This window comes from Dromaius novaehollandiae, chromosome 2 (genome assembly GCF_036370855.1).
Source record: "Dromaius novaehollandiae isolate bDroNov1 chromosome 2, bDroNov1.hap1, whole genome shotgun sequence".
Lineage (NCBI taxonomy): Eukaryota > Metazoa > Chordata > Aves > Casuariiformes > Dromaiidae > Dromaius > Dromaius novaehollandiae.
In genome coordinates, this window is record NC_088099.1 from 44,485,550 (window position 1) to 44,502,824 (window position 17,275).

At 41.4% G+C, this 17,275-nt stretch overlaps 1 protein-coding gene across 1 annotated transcript in view; it reads right to left on the minus strand.

Moving 5' to 3' along the window:
- The window catches only part of SCIN (scinderin), a 56,971-nt gene extending 40,034 nt beyond the window's left edge, over nt 1-16,937 (minus strand). The window contains exons 1-3 of the mRNA XM_026105062.2: nt 16,710-16,937; nt 10,529-10,683; nt 8,801-8,962 (exon numbers count right to left, since the gene is read on the minus strand). Of these exons, the coding sequence (XP_025960847.2) occupies nt 8,801-8,962; nt 10,529-10,683; nt 16,710-16,908 (516 nt within the window). The 5' untranslated portion in view covers nt 16,909-16,937. The remainder of the gene's footprint in view (nt 1-8,800; nt 8,963-10,528; nt 10,684-16,709) is intronic.
- Nucleotides 16,938-17,275: the final 338 nt, after the last annotated feature.

Consider the following 17,275-nt stretch of genomic DNA (forward strand, 5'->3'; position numbering starts at 1 on the left):
GTCTTCCTGATACAACCAATTCATTTCAGTCTCTGGGCATATTTTTATGTATTTAAATCCAGAGAAAGGATTAAAAGTTAAACAGCTGCTTGACAACGCTGATATTTATATTTGCATTTATCAGACATACCTATCCAGGATCAGCAAGCTATGTCCAGCAAGCTACTGAGCTTTGGCTTGTATTTTACTTACTATGCAGGCATATGTGTCTAAAATTAAGTGCTGAACTAGGGCCATAATATGGCACTTAGCTCTAGTTCACTCAGTTCTTTCACAATTCTGAAATTCTATTGCACCTTCACTAAGTTTAGCCTTGCTTTGGTAACCTTATTTTGAATTGGCAAGCTGACAAAAAATGTTTCTATTAAAATGAAAATAGACCTCAAGCATTCACTCCCCTCAGAAAAAGGAACTTCATTCATCAGTAATTCCTTTGCCAAGCCCTGTTTATTTTTGGAAGTCTTACCAGCAGTAATTTTTAAAATCTAGTTAACAGTTTAAAGAAATAGACTAGCTATGGAAGATATGGAAGCTCTGGTACCTGATATTCATAGCTCTTGATACCAATATCACTATTGGATCAGTGAGACAATTAGCAGCTCAGCATAAGAAAATGTTACAATAAATTGGTGACCACCTGTGAGCGTTTAGCAAGAAGATTAAGGCACCAAAAAAGAAATCTTGCCATATATAGAAGAGAAAGTTGTATAATTGCTAGAATTACAAGGAGAACAGAATTTTAGGACTACAAATCCAAATAAGTTTAGCTCAAGTCATCTCAAATTCATGACTGGTCTTCATATGCAGAAGTCAGGTTTCTTTCTGGTTGTTGGCTTCTTTGCTTTCCAATTTGTTTTGGGCTAAAGAGAAAGTGGGTCAGCTGCTCCAGAGCCAGATTAATCTTGTACACAAGAACAGAGCAGACCTCTCCACACATTTCTGAGATCTGGAAGTTTAGGACAAGAGGCATTCAACACTTGCACATAAGCTACAAGGAACCTAACAGATTCCAGGTATCAGGAATCTCAGCTTTTACTCCCAATAGTTACAGGCTTGCAAAGCAACCTTGAGCCAGGTCTCACGTGTTTACTACAGTGCATTAGAGTGGTGCAACACTTGCCTTCGATGCAGAAGTGTGCTGCAGGATAATTGTGTGGCTTATGTATAACTGAGATTATAAAAATACCTTGGCACTTTTCCCTGAACTTTCACAATCCCTCTCCACTATACCTCCTGCTTTCCTGTTCTAGCTGACTTGGATGTAGAGCAAGAGAAGGCAAAACAAAAACAGAAGCTGCTCATTTCAGGAGTGACATAAAAACAAGTTTTCCCTTCTGACACAAGCCACCTCTGTATTCAATTGGCAGCCTGCTCAGATGGGAGGCAAATAAAAAAGTTATACTGTGTCCCTGTGTCCTTTTTATGAATCTGAGCCAGGGCTAAGAAAGCCAAAGCAGAGTAGCATGAAGGACCCAATTTAATACTAGTTACAAATGTGCCCTGAACATACAAATGTTTTAATCCTATACCTTTGTTCAAGATCCTAGTAACTTTCAGGCTTATACTGCACTATAATTTCCTTAATCCTAATTGAGAAAGGCATTTAAAAACTACACAAGTTCAATAGGTTTCAAAACTCTACTTTGAAACAAGTTTTTGTCAAATTTCATTTGTTAAAAAAATAAGAGGAGAATATTTTAAATATTAAAGCTTCCTTCATCTTAAAGCATCAAAAAATAATGTCTTTCATTAAGGAAAGACATTAAGCCAAATATCATAAGACAATATTCCCCTCTCCATTTTTCATTGGCAGGCCCTGGTTGGACCTAAACCCCTGCACCTTTGCCCACATGCTTCCAGAACGTAATGTCCACTCGCCCTAACAAGTTACCACTTCTAATTAAGTGTCAGCATGACTTAGCTTATGCTGACTTAATGTGTATGTCAGGAAGTTGTCTTTGGTTGGTGTACACCAGTGCTATGTATGCAGGCACAGTCACAAAGCAAAGAGGCTTAGTGAGAAGTTTCAGCTGAAGCTGCTTGCTCATATGAACTCCACAACTCACAAAAGGGATAGATGCCAGGAAAAGGAGATTTGTAAGGTTATTATTGCCTTAATGCCTCTCTTCTCTTGGGCTTAGTTGCTTCTATTATATTATATAGGAGCAGATAAGAGCTTTGGCAATTAACCACATCACAGAAAGCCACTGTAGCATTTTACTGGTGCACTGGTTTCTGTTGACTGGGCTTGCACAGAAAGTAGATGGGTCAGGACAAGGGGCAGTGGAGTGCAGGAATGCCCAAAGGAACCGGCCAGATAAGAGTCACAGAAAATAGATTAAAAACCCCCACACCCCAAGACTTACTCCTATTAAAAATAAATGTTTCTATGTATCAGTGAACCTAAAATCCCACTTGAGAGGAGTGGAAGGACCTAGCAAAACTACAGGCAGATCAAATGTGCATGAATATTCGCAAAGCTTTTATATGCATCTCATCATGCTCCTCTTATATCAAAGCAATTGGCACACATCCATGTGGGACTCCTTCCATTGTCTTCAGGGTCATTAAACTGTTGTTTTGATAAGGCAAGAGCTCATTTTAGTTAAAAACCTGTTCTTCATTGTTAAAGTCTAGTCTTTTAAGTTAAAGTCAATGTGCAGATTAAAAGGAATGATGTCAATACAAAACGTGAACTTGCAAAAAGACTTGAAAAGTGAGCTTTTATGAGAACTGCAAACAGAAGTGCTTCCAATGCTATCAATTTTCATTAAAGGTACTTTTAAAACAAGTGCACATTACATCTCAGTGGTTCTCAAACACTAGCTTCTGGAAGCTTTGAATGAAGACCCCTAAAACAAGAGGGTGCATAGCTTCATTTTCAGCCAGAAGTGTGCTAAACCAAGAAAAGAGTCCAAATGGTGAGGAAAAGTAACTGAGTGATAAAACTGAATATAAGTGCCTCAAGTATAGCAACTTTGTTAGTTCAATAACTAATTCAGTTTTGCAGGAACTGACATATATACTGAGAAGACTGTTTGGGCTGAACAAGGTTAATATGGGCTTCTGGAGCCATTTTTCTCAGCAAAAATTATTCAGTGTTTATTGCTGTCTCAGCTGTTGGCTTCTTGGTAGAGGGGGAAAAAAGATTATTTCACATATTCATCAAATCTGCCTTTTACATTTGTTGAAACTGTAACACAGTGAGCCTTTGAAAGTTGCAGAGTTTTGATAATCCAAACCACACTGAATTAATTCAGCCAGAATGCTGTCTGAGGGCACCATGAATGGTCCTAGTATAATTACAATAGCATCTTTGTAATCAGTTTAGGAGTATCTCATTTGATTCAACTGGAACAAATTGTCAAGATAAGAAGTCAGATGGGTCACAAACACTATATTCATTTTTTTCCTCTTGCACCTAACTGTTTTGTTAGTGCATTCTGGGAATATTTGTTGCTATACCACAGTGCCCCAAAGGGCAAGTACCAGTAGGACAGCCATTCTAAGTAACAGCAGTTCAAGGAGCAATGCAATGCATTTGGATTTCCTACACCACCAGGAAGAAAACTAATCTGACTGAACACTCACGCATACATGTATGTCCTATCTATCAGAAAGTACAAGTTCTCAGTTACTGAGTCTCTCCGTTTTAGCCCCTTTTTGCATGCAAACAGGAAAAAAATAACTTTCCTATTCATAGAGTATGAAGGAAAACTGCAAATCATGAAGCTTTAACTGAAAGGAAGAGAGAAGTTTTACAGTTGTTGTTTATCTGATGACTCTAGGAACACACTTCTAAAATGCTGAAGTTTACACTACTGAAACTGTAAAAATAACTGGTTCACAGGAAAGTCAGATTACTAACAACAGAGTAATACAAGATGCCTGTTTACTAAGATATACTATGCATAGATTAGCTATATTTCCCAGCTGTTAATAATCCATTAAGTTAATAAAGAACTAAAGCTATTAGTTCTGCAAGCTCTGCTGCTTGTTTGGGAACTCTGTTACAGCATGACCAATATTCCAACTCTCAGGTGAGGGAGCCTGGGGAAGAAGCTAGCTGTAGAGAAACATGAATGAAAAAACAAGAAAAAGTGGTTGGTTGGTTGCATCAGAAAAACAGAACTAGAATCTTACAATGAGGGACTCCCATGTGCAAGAATCTGTTCTTCCAGTCCTGTTTACTCCCAGGCAGTGACTTTATTATAAAATGATTAATATGCTGGTTATGAACTGGTTTCCTGAAAGTAGCAGAAAGACCACATAGGAAAGGTAGTGCAAGCAAGAAGGGAGATGACAGAAGCAAGCAAAACTACAGCTGTACTTAAGGTTACAACATGACATTGACTCATATCCAATAGTCATAACCATAAAACAGGTATCTGTCCTCTTGATCTTTTACTGTTAGAAAGTGGAAATTATGTTTAGAAGAAAATTAACTATTTTAGTCTATAGGAAGTTAATTTTTATAAGTGATAAAAAGACAGTTGTCTTTCAGCTTGATGTATTTCTAGTGTCTGAGAGAGCACCATCTCTTCCCCACTTGAAATTTTGCTAGATTGAGAAGCTCAGGTAGGAGCATGCCAGTGAATACATGGTCACAAAAGCTTTACTCAGTCCCATGCCTCTGTCTAACATCATGATTTTCACCTGTGATTTATGGAGCCCTTGAGAAATCATGCATGTCAATTGCTATATGGCACAGCAAACTGATTTTCTTAAACACACTTTGCATGCTCTTAAATCTCAATCTAGCAGCCTCTTAGCTGCTTACAGACCACAGTTTAGAAGCACCACCCTTGAAACGAGAAGGATGGACAACTGACTGCAGTTTGCCTTCAGTGTTTACTTAACTTTTGGTATACCTACAACCTAGCCTTCTGCATTCCTGACATCCAATTCCTTTGGGGACAGGAGTAAGATTTAACAGACCTATGCTTGTACTGAGAAAACTTTTTGGCATAGGTCAGTCCCAAGCTCAGAGAACTGCTCAGTATTTATCACCCACTATGACCTTATTTTTAGGGACTGTCTCAATTTTCTTACAGAGGTTAAGTGATATGCAGCCCTCTGCAGTCTCTTGGCAAGTAACACTGTTGCTGCCTCCCCTCTAGAAGAAAGTCAACTAGTCAGAATTAAACCTTACACTTTACAAATTTCTATCTGAACAACTGCCTAGGGAATATTTTTATAGGTCACCAAGGGTATAAATTTAGATGGCCTTCCTACTGCAGAGGGTTTCCTCAGACTGAGCTGAGGAACTTTCAAAGTCAGCTGATCACTTTTCAAGCAGTTTTATTATATTGCTACTTCCATTGCTCCTGCCACATATGTTTTGAAAGTTACCCTTTCTCTCATTGATTGGGGTCTTCCAGTCCTTCCCGTATTATTGGTGTCCCCAACACTCACATTTTGTGCACTGCCAGTATAGACCAATATATCCAGGGTGAACCTCAATACTGAGGACTTTCCTTCCTTCTTTAAACCAACCAATAAGAAAAGTGACAAAAGTACCTAGCATATCACATCAAATATGCAATATTAAAATATGCATTTGGCTAATACTAAAATAGCTTAGAAAAAAATTATCCACTAATGCCACAGTGATTTCCTTCCCCTCCCCAACCATTCTCCATGCCTTCTCCCACTGCTTTGTGTTCCCAAAATTTGTCTTGACAGAGGAGAAAGAGGGATGTGGCTAAGGGAAGGTGACAGGACACAGTTGTTTCTGCATCACTCATCCTCCAGAGGTAGAGGGGGACAGCACAGGACAGAGCCAGACAGTTTACAGCAGCCAAGAACTGCCAAACATGTCCTGGTGCCTCCCAGGTGAGACACAAGGAAGAGCTCAGCACCCTCCATTGAACCTGCCTCCAGCCAAAAGGATGGGATGGGCAGTACAGGAGGAGACCACAGCTTCTGGGAGGGCTCTAGCCCACCTATACCAGTACAGGACATGCTAAGCAGCACCCAACATTGGTCTCTCTACTCCAGGTCTTGTACAAAGCCTTCTCGGCAACTGCTTGTACTTAGGTTGCCTGCCCTGCCCCAAAAGTCACCCTTACAAGGAGATTCCCAGATTCAAATGCAGAGGTGGAATGTAAATGCCTTGTAGGGGAGAAGAAAAAAGGTCGGACACTGCAGACATCCTCATGAATCACTCATTGCGCTGAACCATTGAAATTGTCATGGTTGTAGTGCTCATGTCATCGGCTTACAGAAGATCGTTTGGATAAGAGGTCTGTATGCATTTCCGATAGCAAGTGATTCAGATCAGCACCCAAGAGCCAATGTGTTCCCTGCTATTTGCAGCAATTCTCTACTCCAGTCTAGGAAGTTCAAAGCAGGCAAGTGTTTGACAAGATTTGGGCAGGATGCTTAAAATACTGTAAATTTGGGTTTGTAAACAACATGCTAGCAATGAGGTAAACATCAGAACCCAAACTATCTGAAGCTAGCTGGAAATGCACACAAAAAGCTTTCATACTTACGTAAGTATCACCAGCAAGGGAAGTGTTAGTGGCCAATCATTGTTTTGTTCTTGATCATTAGCCTTTTTTAATTATCCCTTATCTGTTCAGACCACAGGTTTAAAATACTGCAGTAATTGAGCTCAATGAGAAAAATAAGCGATTTCTAATTATATTAGATGACTGCTCTGATGCAGATAACAGGAAATGGGCTGCACAAGCAGTTTTATAGTGCCATGGAAACCATCTCTGGTTAGCTAAGGGACTGGGAAAAGTACTCCTTAGAAATTCATCTTGCTTGACATGCTACAATAATTTGCTATTAAATAGTGATATGGCCAGTATTTTTCATGCCATTACTGCCCATTATTCTCAGCTGATGGTTCAGTAGTGCCCTGTGATAAATTCCAAGGCTGAGAGCAACCGTACTCAACAGTCATTTTCTTTTGGTTATTAGAGTAAAGACATCTCCTTGAGCCAAAATCCTTATTTTTTTTAAGAACCACCCTAAATTTGATTAAGAGCTCCTTTGAAATTTCCCAGGACTGGAACGCCATTGTAAAGACATCAATCTAAAATACAGCTTTCAGAAAATAGTGTCACAGTGGAAACCATGAGCAAGTTCTAGACATCTGTTTCTCCATGGACACTTCAGCTAGACTTACGCATATTGATCTTGAATTATTTCAACACTTGCTTTTCAACTCTCAAGAAAGGAAATTCTATTTTTTACAAAACAAAGATGTACAGATTTCTGGGTGCTGAAACAGTTCCCTGCCCTAGACATGTTTACACAACTGAGAAAAATCTACTACTCAGAACTCCAATAAAGCAACACCAAAATTTTGTCATATGATTTGACCAACACCCCCCATACCATAACGCATGGTAAAAAGATATAGATGTTGCTCCCATCTAATCTTTCTTCCTAGAGGATTACATCACTGCTTAATCTGTCTTATCAAACAGTCAGAAGCCAGAGTCAGTTATACTAAAAAAGAAGGCTCACAATGTACATTCAGTATTAGAAGTCAAAAAACTAATGTGTTTTTACATTTAAATTGCTTAATAACAATACTCTCCTCAAATAGCATGCACCAAAAGGAATGAACCCTAAGATATATACATAGCACCACTAAATAGCTATGTGGCATTTGAGTGTCATTGTCATGGCTGCAGCATGATTTTAGCAACTACTTTATGCAAACTGAGTAGCCAGAACTCAGTAAGGGCCAGGGCAAGTGGAAGTCATGGCATACACCTGGCTCTAGAAGGTATCTACAGGGAAAGGGACGAAAACACACCAAGCCCTGTGACAGCCCAAGTTCAAAAGCTGCATTTTCCACTAATATGTAGCTCCAGTATTCCCTCCTTCCTTTCACAAATCTCCCATGGGATATGATGATTTGGATCTTCTATGTATCCTTAATAGACATCACATTTAGAGGTAATGGTTTGGATATTGATTCCTTGCTGTTTCAGATGGTCAGAGCACACAGATCAGGAGGAGCTGAATGACGTTAGGAGAACAGCGTTAACCAGTATTATTTTCTAATCTGAAGACTGCTGAGCATGATAGAAATCTGGCAAACATAATCAATATAGCTGCCCAATACCAGTATCTTCCCTTAAGTAGGTAAGGGAAGAAGCCGTAAGTATAAACCAAAAACCACTTGCACACAGGAACTGACACTTCTTCTAGAAGGCCTAGCCCCTCACAATCCATGTCACACCAGCGAAAGTTTTTCAGAGAAAAAGTCAAATTTATAACATGAGTTCAGAACAACTCCTTTTTCAATGTTTTAGGGAACTCTTACATTTCAAAAGGAAGTGGTCAGATAATTCAAGATTTCAGAGAAAAGTTAAGACCAGGTGCAGTTGCTACCTTGCACAAACTATTTTCACTTTTTCATACTGAACTTCTGAAAAAGTCCAATTTCTGTGTTAAGTTCTGAACCTTAGCACTAATCTTTTGCCCATTGCACTTTTGGGTATCACCAAAGTGAGAAAGGGCTTCATGTGAACAGCTTAAGGCTTAGAGGAATGAAATCCTTCTCACATCAACATCAGTGTTAAAAAAAGATCTTAATGCTTTGTGTGGAAGAGAATTGTTTCCTAAAGCAGAATGCATGTACTTCATAAACCATTAAGGGGCAATTTTGAACCTGCAGCATGTTGCAATACTAAAACTTATTTCTGAAGCAGTCTTTCAATTGGTTTGGGCAAGCAACAAATTAATTGTCTATTTTAAGGCACAATTCAAGCCTTAGAAGAGATGCTGTAGGTCTTTATTTTCAGCACTTATGTCTCTGTGAAAGACTTACAGTTCCAAGGTCGATAATGAAACAATCTCCTTTGTTGAAGCTGGTCCAAGCAAGAGGAACTTCGGTGGCTCGTACTACTCTCCGGCCCTTGATATGCAGAAGCCTCTGAGCACTCAGATCATTAGTAATAACATGTTTAAATCCAGAGGCAACACCACCTGCCTGAATAAAAACACAAAGCAGCAAGCTTTACTTCAGCCTTGTTTCTGCAAGCTTAACTTTTTGCTACAGCTGAGAAACTAGCTGAAAACAAGTTATGCAGTGAGAGATGAACCAAAATTGTATATGGTTTTAACAACATTGACCACAGATCAGATAGACATGGTGAATGCTTCTGCAGCTGAACTCACTCATGTTGTGAACCTTCTTCAGACATCACTCTGCTTTTAAGTGTGAGTAGGGTTTTTTTGGTGAGTGAGAAAGAAAATGTGGGATTTACTGCACTCTCTCCTGCACCATCTTAAGGTTCAGATAATGCTGAACTGCACTGATAGGACAAAACTAAGTAGGTTACTGAATAGGGACTGATGGAAAACAAAGGAATATGCAGTTCCTGGGTGGATTTCCCCAACTTCCTAAATCTCAGAAGTTCAGGTGGTTTTAATGTCTGGTTATGTCTAAAGGGAAGGGTAATTCCATAGCAGTTCTGGAATTCTCTGAAATATTTGCTACTTAGCAAATGTAGTGAAAGAAATAAAACATTGATTTTAACAGCTATGAATTTAAGTCTAACTTATTCCTGTAAACTGGGTGGGCTACATGCTCCCATGAGGCAGTATTCTCAACTCCTCTAGGATATGCAGACCCTGGGTTGGAACAATCTGCCACTCAAATATTTAAGGAAAACAGGGAAAGAGCAGGCAGGTCACTGTCAAGCCCTCTTACTCAAACTAAGGTTAAAAACTTCAGTTTGATTGTTTAGAATGACAGGTTAAAAATCTCCGTAACACATGAAAAAAATAATGACCAAGTCTCCCAGAACATCTAGTATATCTAAGCAGCCTATACAGTCACTGAAGTTCACAGCCACAGAAAAATGCACATACTGTTTTCTCTCAGAAGACACATTATTCTTTCAATAACATAGATGGCTCAGATGTTCCTTCCTAAAGTTACTGCTCTGGAAGTGGCACAGCAAGAAGGCAGCTGACATTGCAGCTGACTGAATGTCAACTTTTAAAATATAAAAGGTTTCATGAGAAGTATTTGGGGTTTTGTTTTTGTTAGCTATTTCAAAGATGAAGATAACTGCAGTACTACTGGAAAAGTTATTCCATACAACATAAGTACAATTTTTTGACCAAAAAAAGGTGTTCATGTCTAATCACTTAGGCATATTGGATTCTGAATTTGAACAAAGCAATCCAGTCTACTGCATAGAAATGGCTTCTTTGAGATTTATTGCCTTCCAAATACAAGAAGTCCCAACTGTGAGCTCCCTTAGTGACAAGTACAAAAATCTCAGGATAGCTTAATTTTGGGGAAACACTTGGGCCAGGTTTGCAGTTACAGCAAAGGCTGGTAAACAAGCTGACATACTCTGCACAAGTACTGCACTCATAGTTTAGCACAGGTAGCACAGATCTAATACCACTAAGTATTAGGAAACAGTTTCTTAAACATTCAATAGCATACAATGCAGGTTTTTTCCAAGTCCATTAAAGATTTGTTTCTACTTTGGGGGACAGTGTCACATTTTAGAGTACATTTTCTCAGCTAGCTCTTTACCTTGTACTTAATTCCTCCTTTGAAATATCCCACAAACTCAGTAGACTCATATCCTTGAATTTCTCTACTCTGTACAGGCTTTCCTCCTAAGTAGTCGTCCATCTGAACAGCAAAGATAGCTGCAGCTGTGCTTTCATCTTGGGTACATTCTTTCCCTGAAACAAAGTGAGATTATGTCTATTAAGCACCAGCATGTACCTTTGAACTCTGTTATAGAAACAGTTCCTGTGACAGCCAGTCTTCTGCACCTGGTACAGTCTGCATGTGCTGTGACAGAGCACTACATGACAGTGCTTTTGACAGTGACCAACATTATCTTGACCATTTCTTAGCTACCTGCAAACAGACTTCATAAGCTAAAAACAGGAGGCAAAAGCTGAATTTCCCTCCTCTCAACCCTTTAAATAATAATATATCTCAATGAAGCAAGTTTAGCAAAACAAATGTCTGTGGTAACCCATTTTTGCACTCAAGTTGAAGTGTGAAGACGCCCAGGAAGATAACATCATAGGACTGGTTAGACAGTAAGCCATATTAAGAGTAAGAGCAACTCACCACCTTTTCCTAAGCTATAAATAAAGTTAAAATAATGTTGAGTGTTCCTATTGACATGATAGCACAAGCAAGCATATTTTGCATAGATATATCTTTTATTAGATCACCTGATAAAGCTGGGAGAAAGAAAAGCAGCTTTGGGGCTCAGCTACAAAGTATGCCCTGATGAAGTAAGTACCTTTGAGATCAGTCAGTTCCCAAGGCTGTGACAAAATGGTCTTCCTTACCTAGTGTGTTGATGGCCTAGCCACTCTGCAAAGCAGGCTGTATATTAGAACTAGATTTAAGCATAGGCAATCAGAAGCTGATTGTGCACCAGCCAGGAGCTGGGGCCACAGGAGGCCCATCAGCAGGATACAAGGAAAGAGCAAGTGTGGCAGAGGGGTATAGGGTGCACTGAGTCTCTCCCTTGCTCTCTGTAAGAGAGGAGCTAGTTATCAGTGGCTCAGCAGCACAAATCCTACAGGTAACCCCCCCCCCCCCCCCCCACACACACACACACAACCCCTTTCCCAAGCCTCATAACACTACTCTGCTTCTGCCAGCAGCAGTAACACCACGACTGTGGCTTTTGTGGGGCACTGAAAACCTGCAGTAAGAAAGCAGCAAGGATGAAGTAGATGTCAAAGGGATACCAAAGAATGCAGGCATAAGGAAGAGAAAGCAGTGAGGGTGGCTGAAAAGAGGTAGAAAGTTACTGAGATCAGGATGCAACCCAAGAACCTCTTAAAAAAAATCCCCATCACTCAAGTGATTCATATTGCCACACTGCAAGTTCTTCTTTTGCAGACCTCAGTCCACATAAAGTTATTGGGTTTTTTATATGGTTATTCATTTCCATTGGAACTAGATCCTTTTGATTTATTGCTTGTAATTATACAACAGGGTTCAGGGCCCAAGAAAACTGGTTTGGGTGCATCATTAGAGATCAGAACCATTACCATGGCTCAGTCTCACAGCTGCTGTGCAATAAAGTAGTCAGTGAAAACCCATTTAAAAAAGACAAGGGAGCATCAAACCTAATGTACGGTGTTCAAGCCATAAGGAAATCAGGGTTACCTTCTAGGCTAAGGTACAGGCAGCTCTAAATAAGTCACAGTGTACAAAGCAGGAGGAGGGAGTATAAATTTGACCAGGATTGATCCTGGTTTACAGGGATAGGTCTTGAATATTCATCTCTGGGGACAAGGATTAAGGACAGTTAAAAAACACACCAGGCATAATTTTATTAAAGAAAATAAATAGGCCATAGTCATTTTTATTCCCACAAGTAGTCTCATCCTGGAATAGTATGTGCCATTTCTACTTGTGATAGTTTTAAGTCTAGACAGCTCCCTTCAGGTAGGGCTTGTACCTGTTCATCACCAAATATTCTCACTCAACCTCACTTCAAGGAAAGATTTGTAACAGCGGGTTAACAGTAATAATGCTGTTCAACCCCCCCCCCCCCCCCCACCAGCACCATTTTAATAAACTTGATAATTGTCAAGTTTTGACTTGGCAGATCCCTGAAATCCTGTATCTAACAGAGCTAGTCTGCAAAAGTGGTTGTCACAAAACCTAGCTGACTGTCTGTTTGCAAAGCTAGTGTAGTCTTTCCACTGAGCAGAAGAGTCAGTTAGTAGCTGGAAAGACATCCCTCAATGCCTGTGCAGACCTCGAAACCAGGAGCACTAAGCTAAGAACAGATACCACTACCAAGACAGTGTGAACCCACTTTGACTGCCTTGCTATGCTAACATCATTCCGGCAGCTGAGTTAGCTTGTTCAGAAGTTATCCCGCCTGGACTGCACTTAGCTGTGATATTAGCCATACACTTGCCGTAGGCAAGATCTGCACAGGCTGCTGTTTGGCCAGAGAAGCTTGAAGCCTTCACAACTATGGACTTCACTTCTGTAATGGAAACAAGGGCAAGCCCAGTAACCCAAATTAACTGAGGAGAATTAGCTTAGCTATCTAGAAAAGCACTATTGCCCACAGTCACAGTTTTAGGGTACACAGGCATAAGTTTCACTAGGCAATAAGCAGTGAAGGGAAGTGTTAGAAGAGTTACATAACTTGACATTTCCTTTCCTAGAACAAACCCTTTTACTACCACATTGGGCACCTGTGCCTGAAGCCCATTAGTTAAGAGATGGAGCACTTGAATGACTTAAGTAAAAGCTTTCAGGGTGTTAGATGAAGAAAAGTAAATTGAATAAGGATTTGAGGACTTAGGACTCCAGTCTGAGGCAGTAGCCAGACACATTTGATGAAAAGAATCTTGATTTGTTTTCTCTGGAAACTTAAACAATTACTAAATTCTCAAAAAAGTTCTCAAAAGCCTTTTTTGCAAAGGCACATCCAACAGCTGTAAGGAGATAAACTAGCATGCAAGCTTTAGTTCTGCAGCTGAGACAAAAGTTTCAAACTAAACTTGCTTCAACAGACCTAACTATACCTTTCTCATGGAGTAAAGAGATCAGGTGTCTCTCTGCCCTGCACAGTCCTAATAAAAAGCTCTGGCACTGTATACATTCAAAGGAAAAATGTAACTAAGGACACTATCCCCATATAGCTAAAGAAGTGGGACACAGGTTGTCTGCACAGGGGCAAGGAGCATTTTTCAGTTCCTAGCCTGAAGGTATATTCCAGCTGTGTCATTCAGATTTACTTTCCAAAGCAAAACATGGAAGCTGGTCAAATGAATTTTGCCAAGTACTGTAGTCCTACCAGTCCCATTCTTAACAAGGAAATTACCATTTTTCTCTGAAAAAAATGGAGTGTCTCAGCCTACAGGTTCATGCTTTTAACAGTACAATCATTTTAAACCAACATATCTCCTCTGGTTGACAAATTTGGGTTTCCCTTTTTATAAGGTTAGCCCATTCTGTTTTCATATACTGTTATAAGTAGGTGTGGAAGGCTAATTTCTTTAGCAATAACTGTCACCAGAGAGTTACATCAGAGAGCTCATCTATGAACAGTTTCATTAAGGGAGGAACTTCTCCATTAGCTTAGCTTAAACCAGTCAAATATAAACATATTCTCTAATTTAATATGCTAAGATAGCTCTTGGATTCTAATTTTTTCCTAACTCTATGAAATCAACACTAATCCTAGGACACTTAAAAAAGACCCTAACTTGCAATAAGTGAAAGGACAAAGAACAGTGTGCAAACTCAAAGCTACAACAGGTTGTAACCAGAAAATTCTGCATATTAGTAACATCTATGTTTTAATTTTCTAAAGAAATTTTTGGAAGCATGCCCACACCTGCTAGATGCTAGAAGGAGAAAGTTCAGCTGTATCAATGGAACTATGCTCTGCCACTTGGCTTCTAGGCCAAAGAGCAGGCCTTGGGCTGTTAAAAATATACACAACAAAAAACAGAAGAGAAAGAGCTACCCTGTGAGTGAAGGGGTGCCTCAGGAACACACTTTCCTCAGCTCCCAGCTGATCACACTGAATATGCCCAGGCATGAGACTTTAGGTTTTGGTCATTTTGCCCTAGGACAGCACTCACAGCACAAGGTTGCATCAAGGTCACTGACCACCCTCCTCCCGTGATCTAGACCTCTTCCCACTCCCTCAGGTGTGCCCAAAGTATTAGGAGGCAGCTTGCTGCTGCACGATATGGAAACTCAATGTTTTATTTTTATTCTGGGTTTGGGAGGGTATATATATGTCAGAATCTATCCAGATTCAAAGCCAGCATATGTGAGGCCCACACAGATGAAGGGCAGGAGTGGCAATGACATCAAACAGCAAGGCACTCAATAATCTTAAGTATGCAGAAGTGTCCTGATCAGAAGGCCAATTTGTAGTAGGTGAAAAATCCAGAAGGTTTCCACCAAGCTAATTTTGCAAGAATTCTTTCCATCCCAAAGTCTGACTGCTAATTTGACTTCAGTTACTTCTTGGAGACTTATAGGAAGCCTTCAGAAAAAAAACTGAGATCTTTCTGGTCCACAGGTTAAAAAGTGTTTGCTCATCAGAAAAAGATTTGTCATCTCTAAGATTAGTGAGAAACAAAGTCAGGGATACCAGCCATTCAGACTCCTGCCCAAATCCAACTGCTCTTTCCCATTGCCATTAAACTTTGCAGGAGCATTTCAGCATCCCCTGCCCTCTACTGCAGGACTTTGAGAGCAGGAAGCAATTTCCAAGCTACCAAACACACTGCTATTGAGAGTCTTTTGCATAAAGAATGAAGTGCACCCAGGCTGCTTGCAGCTGTTTGCAATACCTGGATATTGCCACATCAGCATGCAATGCACATCAACATGTGCAACTAGGAGGTCTTTAGCCATTTTGATTTCAGTCCTGCAGAGGTAGGGGCTCTCCACAACTTTCTCTGAGGAGAATCTACAGTACTTTAACTACTACATAAATGCTGAAAAGATAATAAGTACCTAGATAAGTACAGTACTGACAAGCACTAGCATCATTAACAAAGGTCTAGATCGCCAAACCCTGCTAATAACTACCAGTGCCCACTCACATGAGAACATCTGCCAGAAATGCATTTATGCTGCCATCTGTGATTATACTCATCACAGACAGATGCCATCCAGCAACTCTTTTCATTTCTCATTGACACAAGTGAAACTAAACAAGCTTCAAACCTCTGTGCAGAAGCAATCCCAGCTTTATCAGCTATTGTTTTTCCACACATCCAAAAGCACACTGAGATCCATGGGAACTCAAACATTTCAAACACGTTAATGTTAACAAATATTGGCCTGTCAGTGTGCATTCACAGAGATGACTGCATACAAACACAAACCTCAGGATGATGAGAAAAGACAATAGCAACAGATCTCGGGTTGCTACATAGTGAACCACTGAGGTCAGATGACTCAGTGACTAAATAAGAAAGTCTCAAGAAGATGAAGTCAGCTAAAGATGCACTAACGAGGATGCATTTTATGTTCTATTCTACCAAAACACTGTGCTAGATAAGGGTCACAGTGAGCTGTATCAGCCAGACACCACTGTTCCCTTTTGCTCAAGGAGGGGCTTTGCTAGGCTATCACATGTAATATTAGAGAGAATGGGCTTTTACAGCTCTGGTGACTTCACCTCCAACCTCTCAGGCTGTATCATCAGAAAGCAAAGTTAGCCTAGCTGTCACTTTCCAAAAAAGTCAACATCCAGGCACCAGCCAGCATAACATCATCACAGGGGAGAATGCCAAAATGAAATTTTAATCCTAATGGAATAAAAGAAAAAAAAATTCTTCTTCAGCTGAATACGGGTAGAGATTCACTCTTGAATCTTGGTTGGATGCTGCCAGCACTTGGCTTTAATCCTTCACCACTTTCTCAACCAATACCACAAAGCAAGCAAATACATACCCTCCTTCCACACCCCATTTCTTCATCCCAGAGTCCCTTAGCACAGCAGCAGAAGCAATTAGGCTTAGCATCAGCCCAATAGCTGGCTTTAGGCCAACTTCTGTTAGTTAAATGCCTCAACTTAGAAGCATCACACGTTCAGCACTTAAAGGAAAAGTAAGAGTTCATCTCCCGATGCCCCGGAGCCCAGCAAAGCAGCAAGAAACGTCCGAAAGGGCAGGAGGCTGAGCCTCCGGAGGCAGCGGCTCCCCCGCCGCCGCGGCGCAGCCCCGCGCCCCGGCCGTACCGAGCCAGTAGTGCAGGCGGTAGGCGACGGCGCTGCCGCGGCGGGCGGTGAGCAGCACCAGGTACGCGTCCCCCACGAAGAAGTCGCCGTGGCAGCCGGCGGGCACCGGCACCAGGTCCAGCCGCTCGATGCGCCACACCTGCAGCCCGCTCTGCTGCCCGGCCCGGGCGAACTCCCTGTGGTACGGAGCCGGGGCCATGGCGAGCGGCGACAGCGGCACCGCGCTCCGGCCCCCGCGCCTTTACAGCGGCGGCGGCGGCGGCGGCGGCGGGGGCGGACCCGCCCGCTCGCCCCGCCCGGCGCCGCGCACCTGGGCCGGGCCGAGCCGGGCCGCGCTCGCTCCGCGGGAGCGGGCGGGGCGGCGCGGCGGCCGGCTGTGCGCGCCTGGCGCTGAAGCGCAGGGCTTGGCTGGCGCTGGCTGTCCGAGCGAGGAGCAGATTTTCCCCCTTTTTTTCTTCTTTTTTTGGAGACGCCTGCAAATCGGAGCGGTCACACCTTCCTGTGCCACCAAGACATTGCAGAGCGTGTCACCCGCCCAGTTAGAGCCTCTATTGCTGCAAGCGGGC